We start from the raw sequence: 26,282 nt of genomic DNA, 5'->3' as shown, positions 1-26,282 counted from the left end.
CACCAGCCCCTGAGCCACGTGTTGATCAGGTGTGTTTTCCTGTTCCTTCCAGTGTCCTTCCCTGCCACTGTAGGGATTGAGGAAAACACTACCTGTGCTCCCGATCCTTCAACCACTCTCCCCAGTGCCCTGAAGTCCCTTTTGATCACTGCAGGACTTCTCTCTGCAACCTCATCACTGCCAGCCTGTATAACCAACAGCGGGTAGTAGTCCGAAGGCCATACCAGATCAGGGAGCTTCCTAGTAATATCTCTGACCCGGACCCCAGGGAGGCAGCAGACTTCCCTGTGGGACGGGTCCGGTCGGCATATAGGGCCCTCTGTTCCCCTCAGAAGGGAATCGCCTATGACAATCACCCTCCTTTTTTTCTTGGCAGAGGCAGTCATAATGCGTGGGGCTGATTGCCTCACCCTGGGCAACCTCCTGGATGGACCTCCATCTACATCCTCATTTGCCTGGCCCTCAGCTTCCAGGGCTCCATATCTGTTCTGTAAGGGTAACCGGGAAGGTGAGGGAGGTCGGGCGGGGGTTCGCCTGGCACCCCAAGCAGGGACCTGTTTCCATTCCCCCGCGTCGCTTAGGTCCCCTCTTTCTACCTGGTGGCAAGAAGGCAGGGGATCCTCTGCTTCTCGTGGAGCCTCCATCTGCTGCCTTTGCCTCAGGGATGGTAGGGCGTGGCTCCACCAATCTATCTCCCTTAAGTAACTAAACAGATTTTTCTAAAGTTTCATATGGAAATTATCTGGGTCAGATTACAGCCCTAAAGAAATTTTTAATTTGTTATGCAATTGCTGAAAAAAAAGTGTGTGTATATATATGTGTGTGTGTATGTATTTTAACAGAACTCAGAAAACTTCAATTTCAGCAACGTTTGAAAGGTCATACAGCCAAGTAGTACAACAGCATATGGAAAACTTTACCAACTCTACTTTACATTCAGCTATTCATATACATGTCACATTACTGTTATTCTTGTTAATCTCAGCAATAACATTTAGCCTTTGAAAAGTAAATGTTATCATAAAATAACTTTGTAATGATTCCTCTCACTTCTGTTTTGCACAGCACTTCCATTTTCTTTCAGATTCATCACTTTAGACCCTCTTTGCAGTACTGGACTTAACTTGCCTACATCAGGCAGTACTTCAGCATGAAGATTACTTCTACATCAAAGAAAACATTAGCAAAATGGAATTTTTCAAAATTTAGATTCAGAAATATTTTTTTATTATTGTAATCTGTCATTCTTTTCTAGATCCACTTATTTTACAGCTTATCTCTAAATAATTCTGTAACTAGTTAAAGCAGAAGTAAAAAATAACGTAGGATATAATTTCTAAGTAATCATTCTAAACCATTAAACAGCCACATAAACTCCAGAAAAACTAAACACCTACTTTTACTTATACTGGTCCAGAACTTTTGACTGCTTACTATACTCTCTGAAAACCTTATCCTCACTAGGCTGTCAAGATACTACCTCCTTGAGTCTTACCACTATTCCTCCCCTTCACCTTTTTCTTGTTTACCGTACTGAAAAGATGTACCAGTAAACCGGTATGTAACATAAACCCTAGCATGAATACAGATATATCAACAACCTGTGATTTTGGTTACTGACCAGTCCAGTCTGCATGCCTTGCATGCTTCTGATGATCTACATTAGCCAGGAATATGAGAAGATACAATTTTGGACCAACACTGGCAACAGCCTGGGCTGTTGATGCAATTACACTGGCAAGACTGACCTTTTGCAGAGGTGTTATAGTTTAGCAACCTTAAGTTGCTTAAGTTAAGTTAAAGCTGCCTTAAATTAAAGCAAGTTAAAGTTGCTGCCTTAAGTTAAAGCAACAAAATTCCTAATTTCTGGTAAAAACTACAGATAGGTTCATACAACAAAATTATCCTAGCAGAACTATCAAGGAGATGAAGGCATAGGGTTTCTGAAGGTATAGAACAATACAACCTGGCTTTCCCATGTTACAATACATAAAGCCCCCATAAAACTTTGCTTACTCTTCCTGATAAAAACCTATTGAATGAGCAATTGTCTGTTAGTAATATATAGAAAAGATATATTACTAGCTTTATTCACAAAAAATAATAGAGGATAATATGATTTTTCTTTTTTAAGCCATTAAAGTAATTTAACTATCACCACAACGTCTTTCACCAGCACAAGTTTCATCTCCACCATCTACGCTTTAATAGTATAGCATGTACACTGTTTTCAAAGATTCTGCATAATTATATTGTACCTCTATCACTGTATACACATAGGAAGCAAAGCATCTGATAATTTACCTGTACCAGTTTGAGCAAATCAGCAAATTCAACTTTGCGCTAGCAAGGTGAGGCTTTTTGACAGCATAACAGCAATACTAAGAATATGAAGGCTGGGGGAGGGAGGGCTTGTTTGTCTACAGTGGTAGCTAATAGATGCAAGAATATAATTTAGGGGGAAAAAAAGTCCCTAGGCATGATCCATTTCATTTGAGAAGAATTTTTTATTGTATTTTTGGGGTGGGATGGGATCCCCCTCCCTTCCCTTTTCATTTTGAGGATTAGTCAGTACAGCTAGATTGGCAAACCTTTTCTTGTTCGGGCAAGGCTTTATGCTTTCTCTTTACTGGAAACCCTTTCTTTCCTCACACTCTGTAGTGGCTTCAAAGACCTCAGTTTTGACTGTATTTCTCTCATTTATGCCCTTCACCTAGGCAATCACTTTAACATGTCTATACTAGCTTGCAACTCTCCTCTTTTGCCACCCAGTTCAATTTTTTTTTCCCAGGCACCACCTCTTCAAAATCCCATTGGTAAACATTTCTGAAACCAAATTCTTTACCTTCCATTCTTTGTCATTTACAACTCTTCCATTCCACCACTGTCAAAACTAGTTCCTTCCCATGATACAGCCCTGAATTAAGTGTATTTTGTTCTCAACCACCATCCACATCAAAATGGACATCTGATTCCAATCTCAATATGTGCAGTCATCATTTTTTTCTGTTCTCTCTCTCTCAAGATCTTATTGCAGAATTTTTGCAGTGTTAGAATTAGAAAGCATTTCTGTGTTTGCACAATGAACATAAGTAAGCTTTTTACTTTTCTCTAAGCACAGAAAAAATTGAGTCACAAAGATGAAAACAACATTCTGTATGCAACAACTAAAGAAGTTCCATTTGCCTATTTTAATGTGGGATTCATTTTAATCCTTATGGAAATCAGGTATGTAGTTGTGTCCTTTCCCCAATAAAAACTCTTCAATGTCTACGTTTGCATGTGCAAGTCATGTTTCTGTCTGAGCACTGATATGGGCTGTGGAAGATGAAAATGAAATTCTTCCCTCAATTGCTTGATCTCAGATGAAAAAACTACCTACTACCTCTCCCCCAAGACAAAATCTCCAAAACCCCTTGCTTTGTTTCCAGTAAAAGAGGGATTTGAAGACCTCACCTTTTCACATTACAGGCAGGCAACCCACCCATCAGTTTATTAATGGGTAAGCATCATCAAACTGCTTCTTCCTTCCTTCCTTCCTTGTCCCCATACAGAGCAAGAAACTCTTCATTAAAATGTCTCAGCAAAATAAGGAAGCTTTTGGAAATAACAACATCATATATTATCAAACCAGTATTTAGTTTGAAATCCTAATCAACTTCAGTTTGAGCACTGAGTTGAAAGTTCCTTTACAGTCAAGGAAAAACTACTTCAGTTGGTAGCAAGATGAAGACTTTTGTTATACATCATCTGTCACTAGAAAAAAAACCAACCTAGACCTACACGTAACTCAGTCATAGATAATGTATTGTTCAAGGCCAACGTCCAATTCCAACTTCTGTTCCAGTGGTTCACATTATACAAAAATCCCTATAGAAGTAATGGAAACATAGTGCCTCCATTGTTGTACTGATGGCTCAGGAGAACATCTTATGAACTCAGCCATTAACACATTCCACTCATTCATCCACTACTGCTTGCAAGTCTGAGTATATGAATTCAACAAATGGAACTACATGGAAGAAGACCAGAACAGTAAAAGCTTGAAACAAATTCATGGCAATAGATTACAAAAGAATTGAGCTAAAGTACTCATTTAGAGTATGGACAAGCTCAAGACTCCTCCATCTCTGCTCCACATTGTATCACAGGAGGATCAAGTCTTCTTTCATTGTTGTCCTAAATTTTTAAATGCGGTCCTTGTATATTTATTTAGTTTGCTTTGGAAGGTTAATGCAGTTTAACTTCTCTTAGTTTTCACTTTAACCTTTGAGATATTGTTTTAAGACATTCTTAAAATGTTTTAAGGCATCTTTCTTTATGAATAAAGCATTTTGCCCTTCAAACTTTGTAGGCTCCCTACTTACTCCCAACATTTTCCTTGAAGAAACTTGCTCATAAAATTAAGCCTGATCCACACTCACCCTTCACGATCAAGAGACAAACTCCAGAAATGTTTGCAGTTAAGAAAATCCTAGGATTCAACTGTATTTAACCTTGCTGACCTCACTAACCGCCTTCTTTAGTCTAGAAATTTCACCTTTTTGAATTGAGAACCTTAAATACAGACTTGGGTTTGTTGGATGAGCTTGTACTACTACAGCCAAACTTAATCTCTGAGACTAGCTGTTCTATAATGACCTTGTTACTTTGCGAAAGCAAGCTACTAAATAGCATCGCTACAGGTAGTGAAGAATTAAAGTTATAAACAAATAATAATGTAATGGAACCTCTAAAATGAGATTTTTTTCATGATTATTATCTGTTTTTATTTTTACCTCAATCAACTGTTTAAATGAGATTTGCAGCTTGAGATAGAACAGAATTTGTGGAATGGAAGAAGATGAAAATGCTTTCCTCTGAAGTTGTTGCTTTCAGTCTCATGTGTGAGCACACTTTATACATTTTAATCCTGTAATCTGTACTAAAACATAATACTTCTCTAGAATGAAAGCAGAGAAATTTCATGAAAATTCTGATCTGGCCCCTTCTTGAAAGAAAACTGCATCCAGTCCTTCAGTATATTAGGCCTGGCTTAAAAAAAAAAAAAAAAAAAAAAACAAACCTTTTCTTTTTATTTAATAATAAAACCCCTCTCAAATTCAGCTCTATCTCAAAAGCTGCCTCTTTGGAAAAAGCCACAATGGAAGATGGGCACACCCAATCTGGATTCCGCCAACACAGGCAAATATTGAGATAAAATAAGGAGTTTCACTGCCTTTCTGGTGAGAGAAATCACATAACCCATGAGATCTAAAGCTTTTGAAGTGTATGCTTTTTACGTGCTTATTTATCAATACCAATTTTGTAAAGCTATAGCTCTCTAGATGATCGAAACTTTACTGGAAGTTACCCAAAAATGGTTAGCATTTTAACACATTAAAATATACAAGTTCTCTCACTGTAATGGTGGAAAGCAACTTTACTTTACACCATCCATAGCAGTTTGTTTTTAATTTAATGTAGAAACCACATATTAACGAAAAGGAGCACTAAAGTACCACATTTAAACAGAAGCATGTATTCATCCTGATTTCAAAGAAACCATTAAAAAAATCCCTGACTTCCTTTACACTGGTTGCCTATGCCCGCCTTTCCCCCAGCCCCCCCTTTTGCTTCAACTTCTGTTGTCTTATATCTTTTCAAGGACAACATAAATAGGAACATGCTAAGGTTTATTAAGTCATCTTGCTATGTTATTGTCAATTCTGGCTATGAAGAATTTCTTAGCATCACTAAAGCTCCACAGAGAGCAATGAATGTTGTTTTACACTGTTGTCAAATGCAAAATCCCCAGGGTGGGTTAGGAGTCAGAATAAAAGCACTTGAAGAAATTAAGACTGATGAAAAATTATATATCTTCATCAGGTCACATTTAGTCTCAGGATACAGAATTTTAAAATTCTATGTATTAATGCCTATGTCACAAGATAATGGTCTGAGACACTGTTGAGCATACTCAACATTTATTTTTTAAAACACATCCAACACTAGAATTTATTTCAAGGGAGAAAAAAAGATAAAATGCTCCAGAACATCTCACCTGAATTTTTATGCAATTAAAACCTCAGGAAACCTATTAACGCCATTTTCTAGCACTGTTTCTTCCAATAAAAATCAACCATTATTTGAAAACGAAATTGATAGCAAATTTCAAAGAGAACAGGTGAAAAATTATTGCAGCCACTGAAAGTAATACAAATTTCAGACACCCAAAAGATAAAATGCTCCAGAACATCTCACCTGAATTTTTATGCAATTAAAACCTCAGGAAACCTATTAACGCCATTTTCTAGCACTGTTTCTTCCAATAAAAATCAACCATTATTTGAAAACGAAATTGATAGCAAATTTCAAAGAGAACAGGTGAAAAATTATTGCAGCCACTGAAAGTAATACAAATTTCAGACACCCCCCCCCCCCCCCCGAATACATTAGTAATTGTCATCTGCAAACAACTGCAGGGAGGACGAGAATAAAATAAGCTCTTATAAGGAACATTAAAAATTCAGTTCAACCCCTCTCTTTCCTTGGACTCTAGATTCTAAAATGACATACTACAAGATAAAACAGTAATGCTAATATTGATAGTTTGTCCATTACAGGTCAGCTAACTGTCCACTGGAACAGTTACAAAGCTGTTAGTTTCGATTTCACAAGGCCAATCAATACCGAGGCATACTGTTTCAATTTTGTCTGCATTGATTTTTTTTTATAACACCCCAACCTTACAGCATTCATCTTTCTGAAAGAAGGAAGATTTGATTTACTGAAGAAAAATTGGAGAGAGCATCACAAAGATTTTACCAGCAAGCCTGTGACACAGGAAAAAAGATGAATGTCTCTAAGGCAGAGACGCCTCTTGCTCGAGGGCATCCATTAGAACACATTCAACCAATCTGAAACAGAGTTTCTTAAGCAACCGAAACCTGAGCCTAAACTCAGTCTCCCAAACTAATCAAAAGCATTCAGGAATCTTGATATACAGAGGTTCTCTTAAAAATTCCTAAACCTTATTGCTTCTAAAATAATTTATGTCTGCAGTTCTACCTATGCATTTTTCTGAGAAGAGTACCACCCTTTTCCCCGCTAATACCAAGAGTGAATTTCCATGGTACATTAGTCAGCCTATTAGAATGCAATGAAGGACGATATGAGAAAAGGGTAGTATGTCCTCTGAGACTTCCATCCAGTGTTCTCCATCATCTCTCCTCATCCTTCTTACATTCAGCCACTTTACCAGGTGTCATCTACATGAAAGATGATTTGTCTCCTGACCCAAATAAACACAATGCCTGCTCTATGCACCAGAAAAAAATTACTTCTGCCACTCTGTTCATTTGTGGCCTCTTTCTTGCTTATTCCACCATTCTTATCAGGCACTCTCAGTTTTCACCTGAGCCTCACTCCAGGTGACAGTAATGTATGGATGAACAGGTACTTGTCTGTCCCATTATTTCCTGAAATCTCTAAGCATTTGAAAAAAAATGCAATGACAGTAAAGGGCATACAGATATCAGAGCCCTGAAAAAGGAATACTTTCTTTGCTTGCCAAGGCAATAGCTAGGACTTCAAGTAGAGGAAAAAGCTTGCTTGTTCTCTCTCATGTGGCAAAAGCTGGTGTAAGCTGGATATTAAGACACAAATTGCATTCAGGCAGGTCACTAGGTGTCAAAAGATATTAGATGCCTGCTGTGAGGAAACAACAATTCCCATCTGCTTCTGAGAAAATAATATTTTCATTTTCAGTTTTTATTGAATGGAAACTTTTGGGAATATGTCTATATAAAGGGTATTAAGTCTAGCAAGTATAACATGTTCAAAATGGCTATAATCATCATTGTGTTATCCATAAAGCAGCAGATTTCATTTGGTCTCTTTAGATAGGATAAATTGGATTCTTTTTTTCCCCGGCTTGCAGTTTTGTTGCAGTACCAGATGTTTCTCAAATGCCACATGCTGGGGCTCCTATACTGAATGTAGCACCTGACCTTCTCTATAATTGACTAAAAATATTGATGTAATGGCATGGGTCTGATTGTGATTTATTAAAACCACTGCCGATCCCAGGCCAGCTGCCAGCACTGCAGCCCACTGATCGTATGGCATTAGAAAAGCCATCAATATTGAAACAAAATAAATGACATTAATGGGAAAGTATTAGGCCTTCAGAGCCATGGCTACAAGCAATTATATGGATTCCAAAGGAGGAGGAAAAACAAAAATACCACAAACCAAATATTAAAAAATATTAAATTTACATGAGAAAAACTAATATAATATTTTGAAGCAAAATAAAACATATGCCAGAAAACATTAATTTAGCCCCCTTACTAAAATATTTCATTAGAATTACAATCATTGCATACATTTATTTTTTACGTGTTTATGATGACTAAATGCATTCTGCCTTTCCCATAAAGAGATTTTGTTCTGTCTCTAATGCCATTTTAGTTTCTAGAATTATGTTAAGCGTGCTGCAAAGTGCATTATGTGATATTTCCATTTTGCTGTAGATCATTATTATAAAATGGAAATTATCATGTCCATATTTTGTGTACTTTGTAATTTACAAGCTGATTACATAAACCTTATTTGAGGATTATCAGAAAATAGTTATCCTTCAGGCATGGAATATTTTATCAATTACACTTTTCCCTCACCAACTATACCAATATTATCACAACAAGCAAAACACACCTAAAGAGCGAGTAGGATTCTCTGCTTCTTAGTTAAAAGATGGTAATGATATTTTTAAATCCAGAGAGACAAACAGATGGACAAAGCCACAAGGTACACACTCACCAAAATTACAGACACACAAAGTACTTAAAGAAATCTGGGTTTAGACAATTGTAATACAAGCCTTACTTTAAAATGGTATGGAATTAAGTAATTAAAAATCCCTAGAAATGTTGAAATAGACTGTTGATTTTACACCCTCATCTTTTTTTTTTTAAACAGTCTTTTTTTATATTTAAGCATAATTTACTTAACAAAAGAAAAACAGCATTAAACACTTATTTCAACTTTTCATTTTTAACCTTATAACCTGGAGCCCAGGACTGGTATTTACGGTAAACGGACATTCTATATCATAATATCACAACTCTTAATTTTAACACTTCCTGTTAATTTTATTCATAACATTTTCTTTATGCTACTGCACGTTATAGAAATTATTAGTGCTTGGGAATTTTTTTTTTCTTTCCAGAAAACAAGCAGTAATTGAACAATGAATAAAGGTTACTGGGAAACACAGTTTGTTTTCTACTCACGTATTTCTCGCATGCTTATTTTTCCATTGCATTCAAATAACAGTATCTCAATATACTAGCATATTCAACATGGCTATGTTTTAGCCTAAATATGTTCCAGTTATTCTTAAGCCTTAATTAAGGATGTACTACAAGGACATGAACTTGTATTTTAGATTTGCAAGTGAAAATTTAGCTGTGACTTGTGTTAAAGAAGTTAAGACAAGTATAATTGTAATGAAGGTACATACTGAGAATTCCAAAAGGAGAATTAATTTGGCGGTACTGTTTTCACCTTGAAATTACCAATAAAAAAAATCATAATTTCCCTCTACCTTAAAAAAATATTTGTTTGAAGTTTGGCAGAAAAGAAAACAAGTTACTAAATTGTGGTTCAATCTTGCACCATATAATGCACCATGAAGAAAGCTAGTTGTAAGCAAATATTTACTTTTAAAAATTATTCTTCAAATAAATGATAGGGGTAGAACTGGACATTCAAAATAAATTCTATCACATTGTTACAGCAAAGTTTAAAGTCACAAGAGAATCACCCTGGGTTTTTTACTGCTCTAACAAAACACTGATTCTCTGCAATTCACCCATACTAAACCCTGAGACATTCATTTTACCTTTTTTTATACTACTTTGGTTTTTTTTAAAAAAAAGAACACCTGAAAAACCTTGTTTACCTTTAAATGTGACCATAAGACGTTAATTCAAATCACTTGAGCATAGCTGAGCACAGCCCAATTCTCAAAAATATTTAAAAACACCCCAAAAATGCTTTACCTTGGTGCAGAGCTTCCCCAGGCTCCATGCTTGTCTGTCAGAATGTTGATAATTTTCTGTATTAGTTGAGTTGCAGTCACTTGGTCTCGGTACTTAGCTGCCATTATCAAATGATGACACATTTTTTCTTCTTCCCGTTTGTCTGCAGAATACTGGGCACACAGTGACTAGGAAGAAAATAAAGACTTCATTACTTTGCATTTTAATTATACCATGCAAAGGAACTTTGAAGCACTTCATAATTAATTACTTATACAAAACCCTTGAGAAATAAGAATTAACCCCATTTTACAGCCTTGAGAATTGAGGCATTGTGCAGCTGCCCATAGTAAATCTGTCCAGAGAGCCAAGCAGAGGATCTTGGTTTGTCATGAATTCTTTAACCACATAGCATACACACTCAAGATTTAGCAAATGCCAACCATTAGTGGCCTGATTGCATAATAAAATGTATAGGCACAACCACTTTTATTTTATAACAAAGTAAACGAATAGCGTTATAAAAACAAAGAGGCAAGTTTCAGAATAATGAATGCCAGCTAGCTGACCACTCCATTCCCGTGACTCTCCATTAGATTTGGGTAGCCAACCATTTGCTGTTCTTTGTATAAATATATAACTATAAAAACTAAGGAGAAAAATCTACATATCTTCAGATAGACAGAAGACAAAATGCATATGAAGACTGAATTGACCTTTACCAGATGGCTTCTTGAAGTTGAGCATATTTGCAGGCCAGCATGGGAAAGTTAATCATTTTCCTAGCTGTACTATACTTGTATAAACATCTTCTGTTTGCAGAGGTACTCAAAACCAAATACTAGCAAGTAAGAACTGAAAGTCACACCTACAAACAGAACTCAAAACTATGAAAGATTCTTTGTTACAATATTTTCTTATCATTTTGGGTTTTGTTGATCTTCTGAAAATGACTGTTAATACAGAACTCAAAAAATGGGCACCAAATTTAGATCACCCCCTCATCAAACCACTGTACATGAAGACCCACAACAAATTCAAATATTGGTAGAAACAATAAAGGCTCTTCCCCACTTTAGCACTCCCTGTTTCCAATTTCAGTTTTCATCTGGCAATTCCACAGATCGCATATGCCAGACAAAGCATTTCAGCCTTTGTCAATGATTGGATTATTCTATGATCTAGTTAGTAGAATGGACACAAATGTCTGCCTAACAACAAAAAAAATTGCTTTTTCTTTGTGAAGCACAGCTGATGCAGACACTAGTACAATTATTTCTTCAAGCTTAGATAACAGCACAATATCATAATGCTTTTTACGTTTAAGAGTAGCAATGCTTTTTTATATAAATCTATACATACAAGCACTAGAAAACTGCTGCAAATAAAAAAATAGGCAGGCTATGAATGTTATTTATATATGTGTATATACAAATATATATGTCATAAACTGAGAGAAAGATAGGAAGAATGTGAAAAAAACAAGTAAAATTTGGGGTTGCGTAGATTTTCATAGACATTAGATAACAAAAATGTACTAAAAGATGAATAAATTTTAAAAAGCTATTTTAACAATTTTAATATATTTATAAATTTCCTCATAATTTTTTCCACACCTTAGAGCAATTCTCACCTGATGAACAGACATCCAGAAGGAGTGAAGAACGAGCAGCTGACTTTCCAAGTCAATGAGACATCAAAAATTGGCTTTTGTACTCCTATATGAAGCACTTTGCCACCCCTCTTCACAAAAATATAAGATGGCTAAATTATAACCAACACTAAAAAAGATTTTTCTAGCGCTTTTTAAATATAGCTGTCTTTTTCAATACATTAATCTATTTTGCACCCATGATGATTCTGAGTTCTTTTCAGCACTTTGTAAATGTTTCATAAGCTGTTATTTTTAAGTTGCCTGAAAGGGCAGACTTCTAAAAACAAGTGTATAAGGTAAGCTAAGTAGTAAAATGTTTTAAAGTGCTCTTTAATGGATCCTCCTTTACAATTTGAACAGCAACTTTTCATATCTGACATAAAATCCATAGATATAAATCACATTAGAGGGTTATTCTTTCCCCATTATCAATCTCTGTCTCTTTATGGAACATTAAAGTCACATTTGACCTTAAAACATGATAAAATGGATAGAATGTTTTGTAAAAGATATAATGAACTTGTACCTCTTTAAAAAAAAGTCTCTTTATGATGTAATTTTGAACACATCCTTCATTAAATACCAACAAAGATTTTCAAAGTGTAGCTGTGACATTCAAATGAGGGAAAAAATGGTATTTCATTGTCCTGAAAACTTCCATGAAAACAGAATCAGCCTGTTACAAAACAGAAGTGTACAGGACTCCACTTTTCAGCAAACTCAGCATTTAATATGAATAGAAATTTTCAATTACCCACCAAAACTGAGAGACTCCCACATGCAGCAATCCCATAAAATTATAACATCACTCCAGGAGGGACTCTTAACCATAGCACACTCTTTACTATATATATTTTTTTTTTAATTATTTATTTATTTGTTTATTTTTAACAAACATGAACAGAAAGAAGCCACAGTTCTGCCGAATATCTGGCACACGCATGTATAGTTACTAACATTACGAAAGTTTTGCAAGAATAAAATTCTCTTTGATCATACAGGTGACTTGTCAATTGTTCAGTGGTTCCTACCCACAATATATACCAAATATTCAGCAAAAAAGAAGTTATTTCTCCCCCTCCCTCTCTCAGATAATTTTTAATACAGGAGTGAAAGATGACTGGCTCCACCAAAAGAAATGGAAAGAGACCCATCCCAAAGTAGCCAGTCATCACTAGACTGTTCTGAAAGCACCAAAAAGTCTCCCTTTCTCTACTGTATTTTTTCATTTTCCAGATGCCTTCAGGTTCACCTGATTCACTACTACCAGAGATGCAATACCAGGATATAGAGTGGTCCATGTTAATACTTCACACTAAATCCTGATCATTCAATTTATGTAAAATAAAAATTCAGCTTGATTTCTGTTTGTGCACAAACTCAAAAATGTATTTTTATAGTTTTATTTCTTCTTTATTGTTTGATCTCTTGCTGTTGCAATATGCATTCTATCATGCTTGAATATGGTTTTACAATTAGATATATAGTTGCATGCAAACGAATTCGTCAAACCTTCCTTCCATTAGTTCTTTGGCCTACATAATTTTTGTTATCTGTTTAGGCAAGCGTGTAATGAAAGTATAATCACAAAAGTACTGCAGTAACACTCATGACGAAACAAAAAATGTTGAAAGGAGAAAAATGTATTTTCATATATACACTCCACAGGTTATCTACAAAAAGTCTTAAATTCAGTGGCTGTTAAAAATTTTTACAAAGGGGAAGTGTGTTAAGCAGAATCCTTTGACACAGCACGGAGCAGAGGAAAGACCCTTGTTCTCTACCCCTTCATCCAGGATGGAACAGAAACCTTCTCTTTGCCATTATCGCAGAGCAGAACAGGGTTTTTTCCTCTCTCCTGTTCCCTGCTTGGACAAAACTGCAGGCTATTTGAACATGTAGGTTATCTGAAGATTTATTTTTAAGGAACAGTAATTCTAAAGGAACACAAGGTCATCCAAAAGGCAAGTTATAGATATGAAAATACAATACATTCTGTATGCAGGAAAGATTCCAGAAATACTATTGCAAAATACTGACAAGGTGAATTAGTCTGTTCTGCCTGTCTGTATTTCAGTGAAGAGGAGGATTAATCTAGTGTTTTCAGAACTATTTTATCTTTGATCTTTATAAAAATGTCAAGTAAAAGATTTCCTCTGCACAGTACCATCTGCATGTGCACCTTTGCAGTCCCAAAATTACAATGTAATGATTTATGAAAAAGTTTAATAGCATAGGGTTTTTAAAAGCAATATTGCACCCTTTTACTTTTATTCTTCAACTCAGAGATCACTGAACACTTTTACATATGCCAGTTCCTTTGTCTAATTTGGCTAAAAGCTACTTGCTTTGTGAACAACCTGTCTCAAAGGGTGTCATTTAAGAGGAAAAGTCATCCGTAAGATAATGCGTAGTCTTGCCACTAATGCAAATTCCCTACAAATAAGGATATTTTAGTAAATGAAGGAGCTCCTCAATCCTCTGCTTTCACAGATCTTTGCACTTGACCTCCGACCTGAGGTTTAAAGTCTGGACTAAAAATGCTACCCAGGGAAATCTTACAAAGACTCCTGAATAAGACTTAGAAAAATGAAAGCTTAAAACCTCAACAGCGAACAAAAGTCAACCAATGACAACGTCTGACAGCCACCGTCAATTCTGAAGTGATGCCTCTGTCATCCAACGACTCAAAGTATTGATTTCTCTCAGCATGAAAAAAGCTTAAGCCAATGAAATAGATATAGCATCATCCCCCCGATAATAGCCATCAAGGTTAACACCAGCAGAACACTTATCAAAGTATCTCTTCTATTTCTTCTTGTTTTAATGGACTGAACACAATGCAATGGCTTCACATCTCTGCAACCTATAGTTTTCCAAACCTCATTTACCCACTTTTCCAGCCTTTTTTCTGATTTGAAGATTAAAAAGAATCTGCATCTAAATCAACTGTTTGTAATACAAATGTGGAGCAGGGGGTGGGGAGAAAAAAAAAAAAGGAAAAAAAAAAAGGAAAAAAAGTGGTTTTGTAGCCAGACATTCCTGGGAAAAAAACCCCCATGCATTTAAAATCACAAGGGGGGGGGGAACCTGCAGTTGACTTACATCACACCAAACACAGACTGGTAAAACTATGGTCATGATCAGGAAAAAAACCTACCACAGTCAATTTGGGTTAGTGATTAGAGAGAAATGCAAGATCTCAAGAGACATCTGGTTTTAATCTGTGCTGAGTCAACAGCTTTATTTTTTACCTTTAAGTCTCACAGTATTAAGTTTTAGTAAACCCAACTAAACACTAGGCAACAGCACTTTTACTGAGATTGCATCTTTCAAATGAACCCAATTTAGTAGAGTAGGTAAATGAGACAAACTAACAGGAGTTCAAGTGGATATAAAAACAACTAACAGAATAAATAAATAGTAAAGAGTAGAGACAAATAACATCAGATTTATTCTGCAGTATCCATTAGTACCATAGGCATATTTTTTTTTACCTTTTTCTTTGATGCTTATCTAATTGATATGATTTGTGTTACAGTAGCACCCTTGGATCACAATCAAAGACAAAGCTTTACAGAAACAAGTACGAGCTCTTACTCCTTGCTAGAAACTGGGATTTGCTATACGTGCCCTACATTATTCCAATATGCTAACTCTCTAAGCATCACTGCTAACCGTTGGCATCAACAATATGCAAATACAAAGGTTCTTTTTGAACCCAAGAAGCTAGTTCTTACTGTACATATGCCCAAATGCTTTGCATTCAAAGTATGCACTAAGATAGACACTTCCCCCTCTCTCTCTTTTGCAAATCCAGTTTATGTCCGCAGTCCCTTCATACTGTTCTTGTTTTAAAACAGGCTAAGATCCTAAAAACATTATGCTTGGGCATTACATTTGAGATCCTCTGGGTCCACATCTTCCAAGTACAAGGCATTTTTCAAGCTAGAAATAATCAAAGTACCATTCCCCTATGCTCTAGAAACAGTAAAGCTCAGCACTTCTACATAGGTGACTCTGTGCTCTCAGATTAGATATTAAGCAAAGAAGGAGCCAGTGATGATCTTTTAAGCCATTTCCCAACTACACTGCGTCAACCTTGTGACATTCAACTGCTTCAACACCATGACAGAGATTAGTACTGTATTCACTAAAGAACTTCTAGTCCAATGCAACAAATGAATCAGATCCATGAACAACGTCTGGAATTGACAAACTCACTTATTTTATAAGGAACATCCACCCTGTCCAGCAAATGAGATATACTTACATAATCTAAGGATTCACCACACATGCTTAGTGAGGGCCAAATTAAGGTTGCACTGCTCTGATTTTTCATAACTGTTGGATACTTGGTTTTGGAATCTTTTCATATTGTCACTTCTATGCAACTTAAGTTTTAAAAAGGGGGGAAAATACCTTTTAATCACATGAAAACTTATATATCAGTCTCAAAGTGGGCCAATTACAAGGATTTCTATCACTTCAACTAAAGCAAAGTGGTATTCGATTGTTACCTTATCTGTAACTAGTAGTTAAAGATGTGTAAGCAACTTCTTACTGCCAGAAGAGAAATACAATATTTAGTTCCATTCTCCAAAGGTGCAGTGAAGACTGGCCTAGGAAACTGTCCCAATTCTACTTTCAGTGCTCCCCAGCTTTCCTTTCCATTCTTCTCTTTTATCTGCAGGCTCTTTCTCCTATTACCCACCCAAACTTCACCTTTTGTTCTTGCTGTTAGTACCTTACTCTAGCAATAGCATCAGGACACTTCTTCCCCTCAGTACAGTATGAACACTAAGTGGAAGTAGGGGAAATAGTTATCATCCACTACAATGTGACAGTGTCAGCTCAGGAAACATTTGCCAAGTAACTCTTGCTGTGGCTTTCGATCCAGTCTTCAAGATCTTGTGAAAATCTTTGTATGACCAGATGGCACATTTCCAATAAACCCCAACAAACTAAAGCTCTGAAATGTCCTCATTCACTAACTGTGACCACCACCTCTCCAACTGTCTTGTTCCACTGCGGCACAGTAAGGACCTCTGTTACCTGTAAGGTAGGTAGAAAGTAGTCCAGCAGCTTTGGCCCCAGCAGCCAAATAATCACTTCCCTAGGATTTAGATTTCCAGACACCCTACTGCCAGCACAGTTCTTTCAACTTACAGCACCAAGACTTGGCACAGGAGTGACGCTTGAACAGATTGAGAGTAACATGCAGTTCAGACGGCACAGATAAACCTTAAATGAAGCCTCTAAGAGCAGGTAACACACACTATTGAGTATTTTTGAACAATGCAACTTACTAATTAAGAAGCTCTTAAAGGTACCACATAAACAGCAATTTTTCACAAGCTTTGCGTCAGATGAATTCTGAATCATTTTTCATAATAGTGGCAAAAGGTACATTTCTGACAGTGGGGAAACAATAATACCTCAAAACATGGAAAAAATGTATATTCTCAATGAAATAAAAAGAAGCAATATTTTTTAATGTTTTTATTTGGAAACATTTTGCCAACCTTCTTTTCCAAAACAAGAAAAAAAAACTAAATCTAAACCTTAAAGTAATTCAACCTCCAAGACCACAAAGAATGGAAAAATTTAGCCAGAATGATTCAGATGATAAACAGATAAACCAAAAGTTAATTTGAAACCTTATTAGAAAATACCTTGTACCATTTTAATCTATAAATGTGGCTTCAGCCTCTGGCTGTAACAAAGTGAAAGGCATTTGCATGAGTTAAAATTCTTTAATTTCTATAGCTATCAAAGACATGGCTATAAATACTTAGGTATATTAGTATTTAACACGTGACTTGTGTTAATTGTCTCAACACCTACCTTATAGGAATGTATATTCCTGTATAGGACTCATTTTTATTATCATATTAGAACTCACATTCATATCATATATGTAGAATACAATGCAAAAATAACCAACATACCTCTGCTGATTTTGTTATTTACTGTTTGATATTCCTGCTATGTCACACTCACTAAATCTCCTTATAAATTTGCAAAACACATGCAAAGCAAATTCATTTCCAGCCAAAATCTCTACATAAACAGTTTCCAAGATTATGTAAAGTTCGATTTCCAAAAAGATGGAAAGATTAGCCCCTTGAGATATCCCTGCAGCCTGGGGTCTGTGTTTATATTTCTATTTTCTACATAGTTCCCCTTAAGAACTTTACAGCTTTCCCTATTTAGTGTCTTGGTTGGAGAACACAAATCTGCTTTTAATCCACGAGCTTCAGAATGTATCAAAATATACCAACTCATGAACAAAGAACAGAGAAATCACATCAATTTGAGATAACAAGACATTTAGGCATAATAGTTTCCTATCTTGCCATGATTGGTTGCAGGCCAATGTCAAGCACATCTCTAATAAGCTTCAGTACTTTGGATACCAAGTTGGTTTCAGACCAAAAAAAAAAATTGTCGTTTGTCTTTCTATAACTTTGTTCTGTACTATGATAACAGAATCAAAGGCATGTTTTGGACGTATTCTACTCTGTAGAGTAGTCTAGTACTCACTAAATGTTAAGAACAAACAAAGGAAAAAATACCATCAGCATGCAATAAAATCAATATATACACAGAGATAGATAATGTTAATTAAGGCAGATGTAGGAACAAATCACCTATCATTCTGCACCAGCAACAGAAGGAGCTTTAAAAGTGTCCTGTGCCATATTTGGCAAACCTTTTGTGAAACCTTAGCTATGAAACATTCAGACGTGAACTCACGACCCAAAAGGTAACCCATCTGTCCTTCACCAGCTTCTATCATGCTTGCTCCAAGAGCTAATTTAGTGGACCTGATCTCTGACAGTTCAGGACCTTTTCAGCCTCTCACAGTGGAGAATGATCACCTTGACTGGCACGTATCCTTGAGCAACACTGCTAAATAGGACAAACATGTTTGCTGGCAAAGCATTTCCTTCCCCCACAAAGAAAAAAACCTTTCGTTTCTGCCCTTAAGTCACTGCACCTTCATCTGTATCTGCAGAAACATTTTAATTCATTATTAATGAAAAGTATTAAGGGCTTCTCTTTTTGTCAGAGGAATTTCAAATCACTATCAGAGAATCTATGAAAAAAAGAAGTATTACATGGGATTTTATTCAAAAGTCTATTCAAAAATAACATGCTGGTTCACAAGTTTCTAACTTACGCTCCAAACTTGCTCTTCACCTTATGGTAAACTAAGACTCTTGAGAGGCTTATGTTCTTTGGAGGACCAAGTATTTTAAAAGCAGGATATTTTGATAAAGACGATGATGAAATGGCAAAGATTAAAAAGAAAAAAATACAGAAGCAAATGGAAAGGATTATTAAAATATGGTCTCTTACAGCAGTTATTCTTTAAACATCATTCCTAGCCACTTACGTTGGAAACATGTTAAGCAGTCACAATCCCAGCTTTACCTTAACCTCTGCCTTAACTTAAAGCCTCCTGTCAGAATTCCTATAGCATCAAACTGTGAAAAGCAAATTATTTTATTTTTTCCCCTCTTTTTTTCAGTAGTCTCTGTTTTGTATTTCATTCCAACTAGCATATGAGGCTTTTTCCTTTGAGATTGGTTCTCATGCATTTATGTAACACAGTTTTGGAATTTCAGAACAGCATGAGATAGGTATGAATAGGTTTGGGTTTTAATTAACATTTGTTATTCAGAAAAAGTTCTACCACCCTTGAAAGGTCAACATTTGGCTCTAAAAATTGTTGGGGGAGGATAATTTAATTTCTTTTTAAAACTGTGTGATTTTATTAGCCGTATAATGACAGCATTTGAAATATTCTGACTATTCAATGTGTGAGAACATAACAGTCTCTGCTTTAATTTACAGCAGTCTAAGTTAAAAACACTCATTCATGCAACTCTAGATCCTTATACTGAGCAATACAGAACAAGGACTAAAAATACTCCGTAACAATTACTTTAAAATTTATATTTTCTTGCTCACTTGGTTTAAATGAAAAGACTGCAATGATGCAAGAGTCAGTATTGCAACTACCACAGATGCTACCTTCAGAGAAATGAAGTACTATGTAGCACCAAGCAGTTTCTACTGGAATCACCTTTTATGTTGCAAAATTTAAAATTTAAAAAAAAAAAAAACATAAGAAGAATATATAAGATCCATTTCATGAGTTTTCTGTTTATTTCTCATTTCAAAATTAAATACCAGAACTTGTGAAACCTCCTATTCCAAGGCTCTGATGTTCTTGTCGCGTTTTATTTTTGGCTTTGTTCCAGTTCATCATGCAAGGTTTTTCTGTCCGGTTGTTTTTGTTGTTTTTTTTTTAAATGGTATGAGGGTGTTTTCATACTACCCCTCAATAACAGTTATCAGCATTTGTTACAAACAGCTGAACTCACGGACATTGGTGTAATGGCACGAAACAGATTATACAGTACAACTGCACAAATCCTGCTTAACTAGATTTCACTAATTGACTTTAATTCAGTGTAAAATAACAAACTGAATACTTGGAGCTTGTTAAGTTTAGACCACAGGATAAAAAAGCAACACAAATTCTGTGGAATTTTAAAACAAGAATCTGGGATTTGATGTGAATTACAGTTCACTCGTTAACATTATAGGTATTGAAAGAAAGTACAGGCGACAATCAAAATCACCAGCTTCCACCAAGCATGCACAAAAATGAAACAAACTACTGAAATGGTATAAAACATTATATAAAACACATGTAAGTGACAGTTATTGGACATACCAAAGCGCCATGTAACATTTCTCACACACTTTAACAGCTTCAGTTACACTCTAGCCAATAATCTACCTCTGTTTACTTCTAGTATTCCAAATTTCTGAGTAGCTTCAAACAACTGCCATTCAAAAATAACCTGAGAAACATTCCTCCCTCCTCTGCTGCCGACCATATGAAACTGCCATACAAAACAGTGTTGGTCCAATGCCAAGACGGGTGATGATGGTTTCAAGGCTATCAACAACTGCTTAGAAATTAGATATTTGGGGTTTCTAACAGGCGGCATAGGAAAAAATAAGCAACAATATTTCAGAAGTTTAACACATTCAGGACTAACGGTAGGATAACTTAGAGCTGTCTGTAGGTGCCATAAGGTCTTCCCAGGGCTGAGGGCCAGCACAAACCCAGCGCATCTGAGGATGACCCTGTCCTGCTGGTGGTAGTGGAGAGAGGCTGCCCCACAGCCTGGCCAGAGGCCAGGACCAACCCCCATCCTAGCGATGCCCACCATTTTGCTGTGGCCTCCCTGATCCTTCCCAGGCCCCCAGCCACGGGGCAAGCAGGCTTCCCAGCCTCAGGCTGGCCCTGGCCCCGTGGCCCTGCCCTATTGTGGGGGGTCTGTGCTGGCCCTGGCCACACTCCCCAGGGCTGCCCTGCACTTCTCATGGTGGGTGACAGGTTGGAGATGCTTGGTGAGGTCCTGCCCAGGAGGCTGTGGTACTGCAGTGGGTGCCCAGCTTAGCCCCTGCCGGGGCACTGCCGGCCCTCGTGGCACCCTGACAGTGCATTGTAAGTCTCTGGTCCCATTATGACAAAATTTGTTTCACAATTGCCATATGTTCTCTATAATATAGTAACCCATCCAATAACTGAGCATTTTGCTTGCTTTGTCTGTCACCTCCCTTAAATATTTCTGAGGCGAGAATTGGCATCAGTCACGAAAGATGGAATCTCAAATTGGTCTAAGGGCAACATACAATTCAGGGTAGTTTGATGAGATTTAAATCCCCAAAGTTTCCGCAAGGACAGGCAGGGAGAAGGATGGAAGAAGCACAAACATCTCAAAACCCATTATGCCATAACCTTGGCATTACTACTTAGACCCAGAATTTGTTCCAACAAATTTTTGACAAAAAAACAGTATCTTGGCACTAGGGCACAAAGAAAAAAAAGTGTTAACAATGACCAAAGCACTTGCACTGCTCATCATTATAGTCACTATCATCGCCTTACAAGCCCTACTTCCAAGAGATTTCTATATCTTTTCTTTTAAGATGGCCAGAAATCTTTGAAGATGCATTTTCTAAAAAGTGAATTAACAACAGGGTCCTAGAAATGTGAGCAAGAAAAAGGTGGGAAGGAGAAGAGGAGTGGTGAGGAAAGTACCAGGAAACATATCTTCTTCCTTGTGTGAAACAGAACAGTGAGGACAATTTGGTTTTCTGAATGGTAAGACTTTTTAAGGATTGACTAAGCCACTTCCAGCAAGACTTCAGATAAACAGTGAAATCCAGAGGTCTCCAAGTCACTTGTCACCTTCCCCGACACAGTGATCATCCAAAGGGCAACATAACTGCCCGATAGATCTTCCTTTTCATGACCTAAGACCATCTCAAAGGGATTGGCTCAGTTTTTTCCTATTTAGGTCAAAGAAAAAAAAATCAGTAGGTGGACTCATTCTACAAATATTTCTAATAAAAGAATCAGATGAAGCGGGAAGAAAAAAATTCAAAGAATCTATTATAGCAGTTCCGACTTAAAAGCTAATATAGGAAAGTTACGATTAAAAGCTGGACTGCCACTTCTATCTCACTGCTTTGCAATGCAAAAGGACCTCTCAGTTTCTGTTAAGAATTCTGATTAGTGCAGTCTTGTTCCCTTTCCTGGAAAGCTGTAGAGGTCTACTCAGAAATAAAAGGATACCTTTATAAAAGATTAACAGGAATGTCACCCTTCGCTGGGTGTGGCTTTACAGTTTTCCACCATGTCCCTCCCTGGATCCCAGACAGACTTCAAGCCCCATCTACTACAAAATAAAGATCATTTTAGCAATTTAATTGTAAAATCCTTATTTAAACAATTACTGTCTCTTTTCAACCATCACTCATGGAGGTATTTATTTCAGCACAGTAACTATATTTTGTATTCAGAACAGAGCGTTCTCAATGAAAGGCTGAAGCTTTCATTGGAATAAGAAATACCAATTCAGGATAAACTATTACACTAGATGCAACATTTTGCACAACTTCCACCTCAATAATATTCCAATAGATAAAAGAGAAGAATACTCGATGTGACTAAGAAATATAGGAAACATTGAAAAAACTTAACTGTAAATGCCCTCAGGCTCTACTGATGAACTTTTCTAAACATCTCAGTATCTTAATGCATATGTTTTAATATGTTTTATGTCCCACATTGCCCCAAAGTTGATTTTCATAAGCCACCTTCATGAACATCAAAAAATAAACCTGCATGAATCAAACTGTGTCATGCTTAAATGAGGAGACTGCATTAACTACAAGATGAGACTAGGCATACTACGATTTGAGTACAAACAAGCTAATGACAAGTTTATCTATAGCTTACATAATCAAGAAGCTATAGGTCAAGACAAGTAACAACTCAAACTATGGACTAGATTTTCAACACAGACTTCTACAGGTCAGGTATGCTTTTAGGCACATCCAAAGCCATTTTGGGGTTGCAAATAAACCTAACATGAAGATACTTGTTCTCCCTTTCTCTTACAGAAATATCAGTGTGCAAGTGCTTGGATAAATCCTGCAGATAAAAAGTGGACTTTACTTTAGAAAGCTGATAAGGGTCAGAGTTTTAAAAATAAAATCTTTTGGAGGATATACACATAACTACATTCAGCCACAGAAAGTAGTTTAATAGGTCAGTAAAAGAAAGCATATTGCAGGTACACAAACTTGTACGCGGTATGTTTTCGTACATACAGCTGCAGAACGAGCTGACTTCATAGAGTGACTTCTAAATTTTCATTTCAACCATAAGCCATTATAAAAAAATTGAAATTTTTACAGGTAACACAAATAATAACATCCTAATACCTGCATGCACTGGCCTACCCTGGTAACTTCAGAACTGCAGAGGTTTCACATGAAATCCAGCTACTGTCAAGTGGGATGGGCTTTAACCCAACAGCCTGAACTCAGGTCAGTCATAAGCAGTATTTGCAACTCAGGTGCTTTTGCCAGGAAAAGTCAAATGAGAAAACAAGCATGCAGAAACAAAACTAGAATATAGGGAATATTTTACAGTTTTGTGACCTCTTTCTTCAATTCCTGTTATAAACAAGCTTCTCGCATAAAAACAATACTTTTGAAAATGAAATTGCATTTGAGAGAATATTCAAGACTAGTGCCAAAAGACTGTCAAATACACCTGGGCTACAAATGACAATATGTTGGATCAAAAGTTAACACCCATTTAGCAATCACATGCATATTTCATCCTTAATGAAGGCCTGAAAAGAAGAGTTCACTTTATTCTGGATGCAGGTATCAAAGCAGATCTCACAAAGCAACATAGGCGCATCATCTAAGGATCTTTTTCACATTAAGAATCCTATTAGAAGGAAAACACTAAAAGGTAATTGAATTTCCCTCAGTTATCTTCATCTCTGTCAGCTCCTGCTACAATAACTTACTCTCCAGAGCAGAGATAACTCAATTCTGTCCAGCAAGCATATGTTATGAATCTCCAAAGCAAACTTGTCTAAATCATTCTGGTCTTCTATCAAGGCTGGCTGTGGATATGAACTCTGACAGAAAGCAAACAAATTTATTTTTATCTTTTCAATAATTCACTTCCCTGTGCCTCGATGGAAGAATCTAAAGACATAAATGTTTCCACTAATTCTGGAATTATAAAGACTGCTTGAAAATATTTTTATCTGGAAGTTAATGCTGTTATAAACTGTTTGATTCACCATTCTGTTTTAGCAGAAACAAAAAAAGAATGTTACAGCAGTTTCAGGTTCCTGTAGGTATACAAAAACCAAACCTATCATCTCATGCTGTAATTGCCTTTTTTTTTTTTTTAACGGTTTTGACATTTATATTTTCACCTTCAATGGAAATGTTAACTGTTCAAATAATAACAAGAGAAGTATACTCTAACTTTTTATATCATCAAAGCTCTTAAAACATCAGTAAGCACAAATTCTCCACTCATGTGAGCAAACTACTTTGGATTTAAAAAGTCATATTTTAGGAAGGTATAATGACTTATCTAGACCAACATCACAGAAGAAAAGCAAAACAAAGCAGCCAAAGGAAGGGTAAATGACAATAATCAGAAAAGCTACTTCCAGAAGGAGATGAGAGAAAATACTAGATAAGGTTCTGGGCACACTAACATTAACCGTACAATTCCTGTCAGTTTGTGATTGTTTCAGCTGTTCAACATACATGTAAAAAAAAAAAAAAAGTCTGAAGAATGAGTGAATAATGAAGTGACAAAGTTTGTTGCTGATACTAAGCTATTCAGAGTTGTATAATCACGAAGGAGCTGTGAGGAACTGGAGAGGGAGCTTGGAAGACCAAGTCATCACGGTAATAAAACAGCACAGGAACTTCAGTGTAGATAAAAGAAATGTAGGAAAGAATCTTATTTTAGATATAAAATGATGGACTCTGAGTTCACCTTTATCTTCACTCCTTTTTGCCATAATGAGATGGTATTATCAATGACAGATAGTTCTATGAAAACATCAGCTCGGTACAGGATAATCAACAAGCATGCAGGAATCAAGTAAAGAGTTAGGAACCACTGCGAAGAGAACACCACCAAAAACACTGTGTATTTATAAATTCCTGGTGTGTCTACATCTGGAATGCTGGGTGCAGTTTTGCATCTTCCATCAGAAAATATGATAGAACTGAGAAGCATTATAGAAAGATTCAGAATGGGAATCACTGCCATAGAAGAAATAACTATATAACAGTAGGATTTTTCAAGGTGTGTGTGTGGGGGAGACAACTCAGGAGGGGTAGGAGAATTCTGTAAAATCATGGGGTACAAAGGACCCTTTCTAGGTGAGTTTGCGTGAACAGGTTATATAGATTCTTACAACATTAGATGGAGAGAGTCACCAGGAAAAAGGAGGCCAAAGAGATGGAGAGTGCATGCTGAGAAGGTCGTGTGTGAAAGTTTCCCAAGAGCTGGTAAACTCTAGGAACTGGCAATCTTGTTGAACCTGCAAAATATGATCAACTCAGAATATCACAGGTCTGCTGAATCTGTACACCACCACTAGCACACACTAGTACCAGCAGCAGGTTATATGACTCAGACAACATCCAAGAGAGTGACGGCTACTCTACGCAAATACGGAATACAGGATTGTATATATACCCCCATGAAGCAAAGGGCCTTCTGCAGGACTTTCTGAAGCTATTGGAATGCCAGTGAAACCCTTCATTACACTTGGAGTATACAGTTGGAGTCAGCCTCCCAACTGTAAGCATGTAAGTGATGGCATTGTGTGTGGTTATCAGCTATGAACAGTAACAGCTTTATTCTATTAATTACAACAGTATAATGAACAGAAGGTGTTCTAAGAAATACCAGTCGTGATCCGTGTCCCCCCTCCAACCTGACTTGCTACCAGGGAAAAGGCATTTTACTACACAAGAATGAAACTAAGACATCAGTACAATTTGCAATTAACTCAGTGAAACTCTTAGCAAAAGTCTATGTGGATTCAAAGTTTTGCTGAGCAAATGGAGGAATAACCCCTGAAAGGGTACTAAGCACATGGCCATCATTTCTGGCAAGCAAGAATCGGAAGTCCCTGAACTTCAAATTGCAGAAGGGTGGGAGG

General features: G+C 36.5%; 1 protein-coding gene across 1 annotated transcript in view; it reads right to left on the bottom strand.

Annotated features, from left to right (window-relative positions):
• Positions 1–26,282, bottom strand: part of LRBA (LPS-responsive vesicle trafficking, beach and anchor containing) — a 419,049-nt gene that overhangs the window by 234,186 nt on the left and 158,581 nt on the right. Inside the window, 1 exon segment of the mRNA XM_009327509.1 lies at positions 10,050–10,216. Coding sequence (XP_009325784.1) covers positions 10,050–10,216 — 167 coding nt within the window.

This window comes from Pygoscelis adeliae, unplaced genomic scaffold (genome assembly GCF_000699105.1).
Source record: "Pygoscelis adeliae isolate BGI_AS28 unplaced genomic scaffold, ASM69910v1 Scaffold157, whole genome shotgun sequence".
Lineage (NCBI taxonomy): Eukaryota > Metazoa > Chordata > Aves > Sphenisciformes > Spheniscidae > Pygoscelis > Pygoscelis adeliae.
This window is presented reverse-complemented; position numbering and strand designations above follow the sequence as displayed.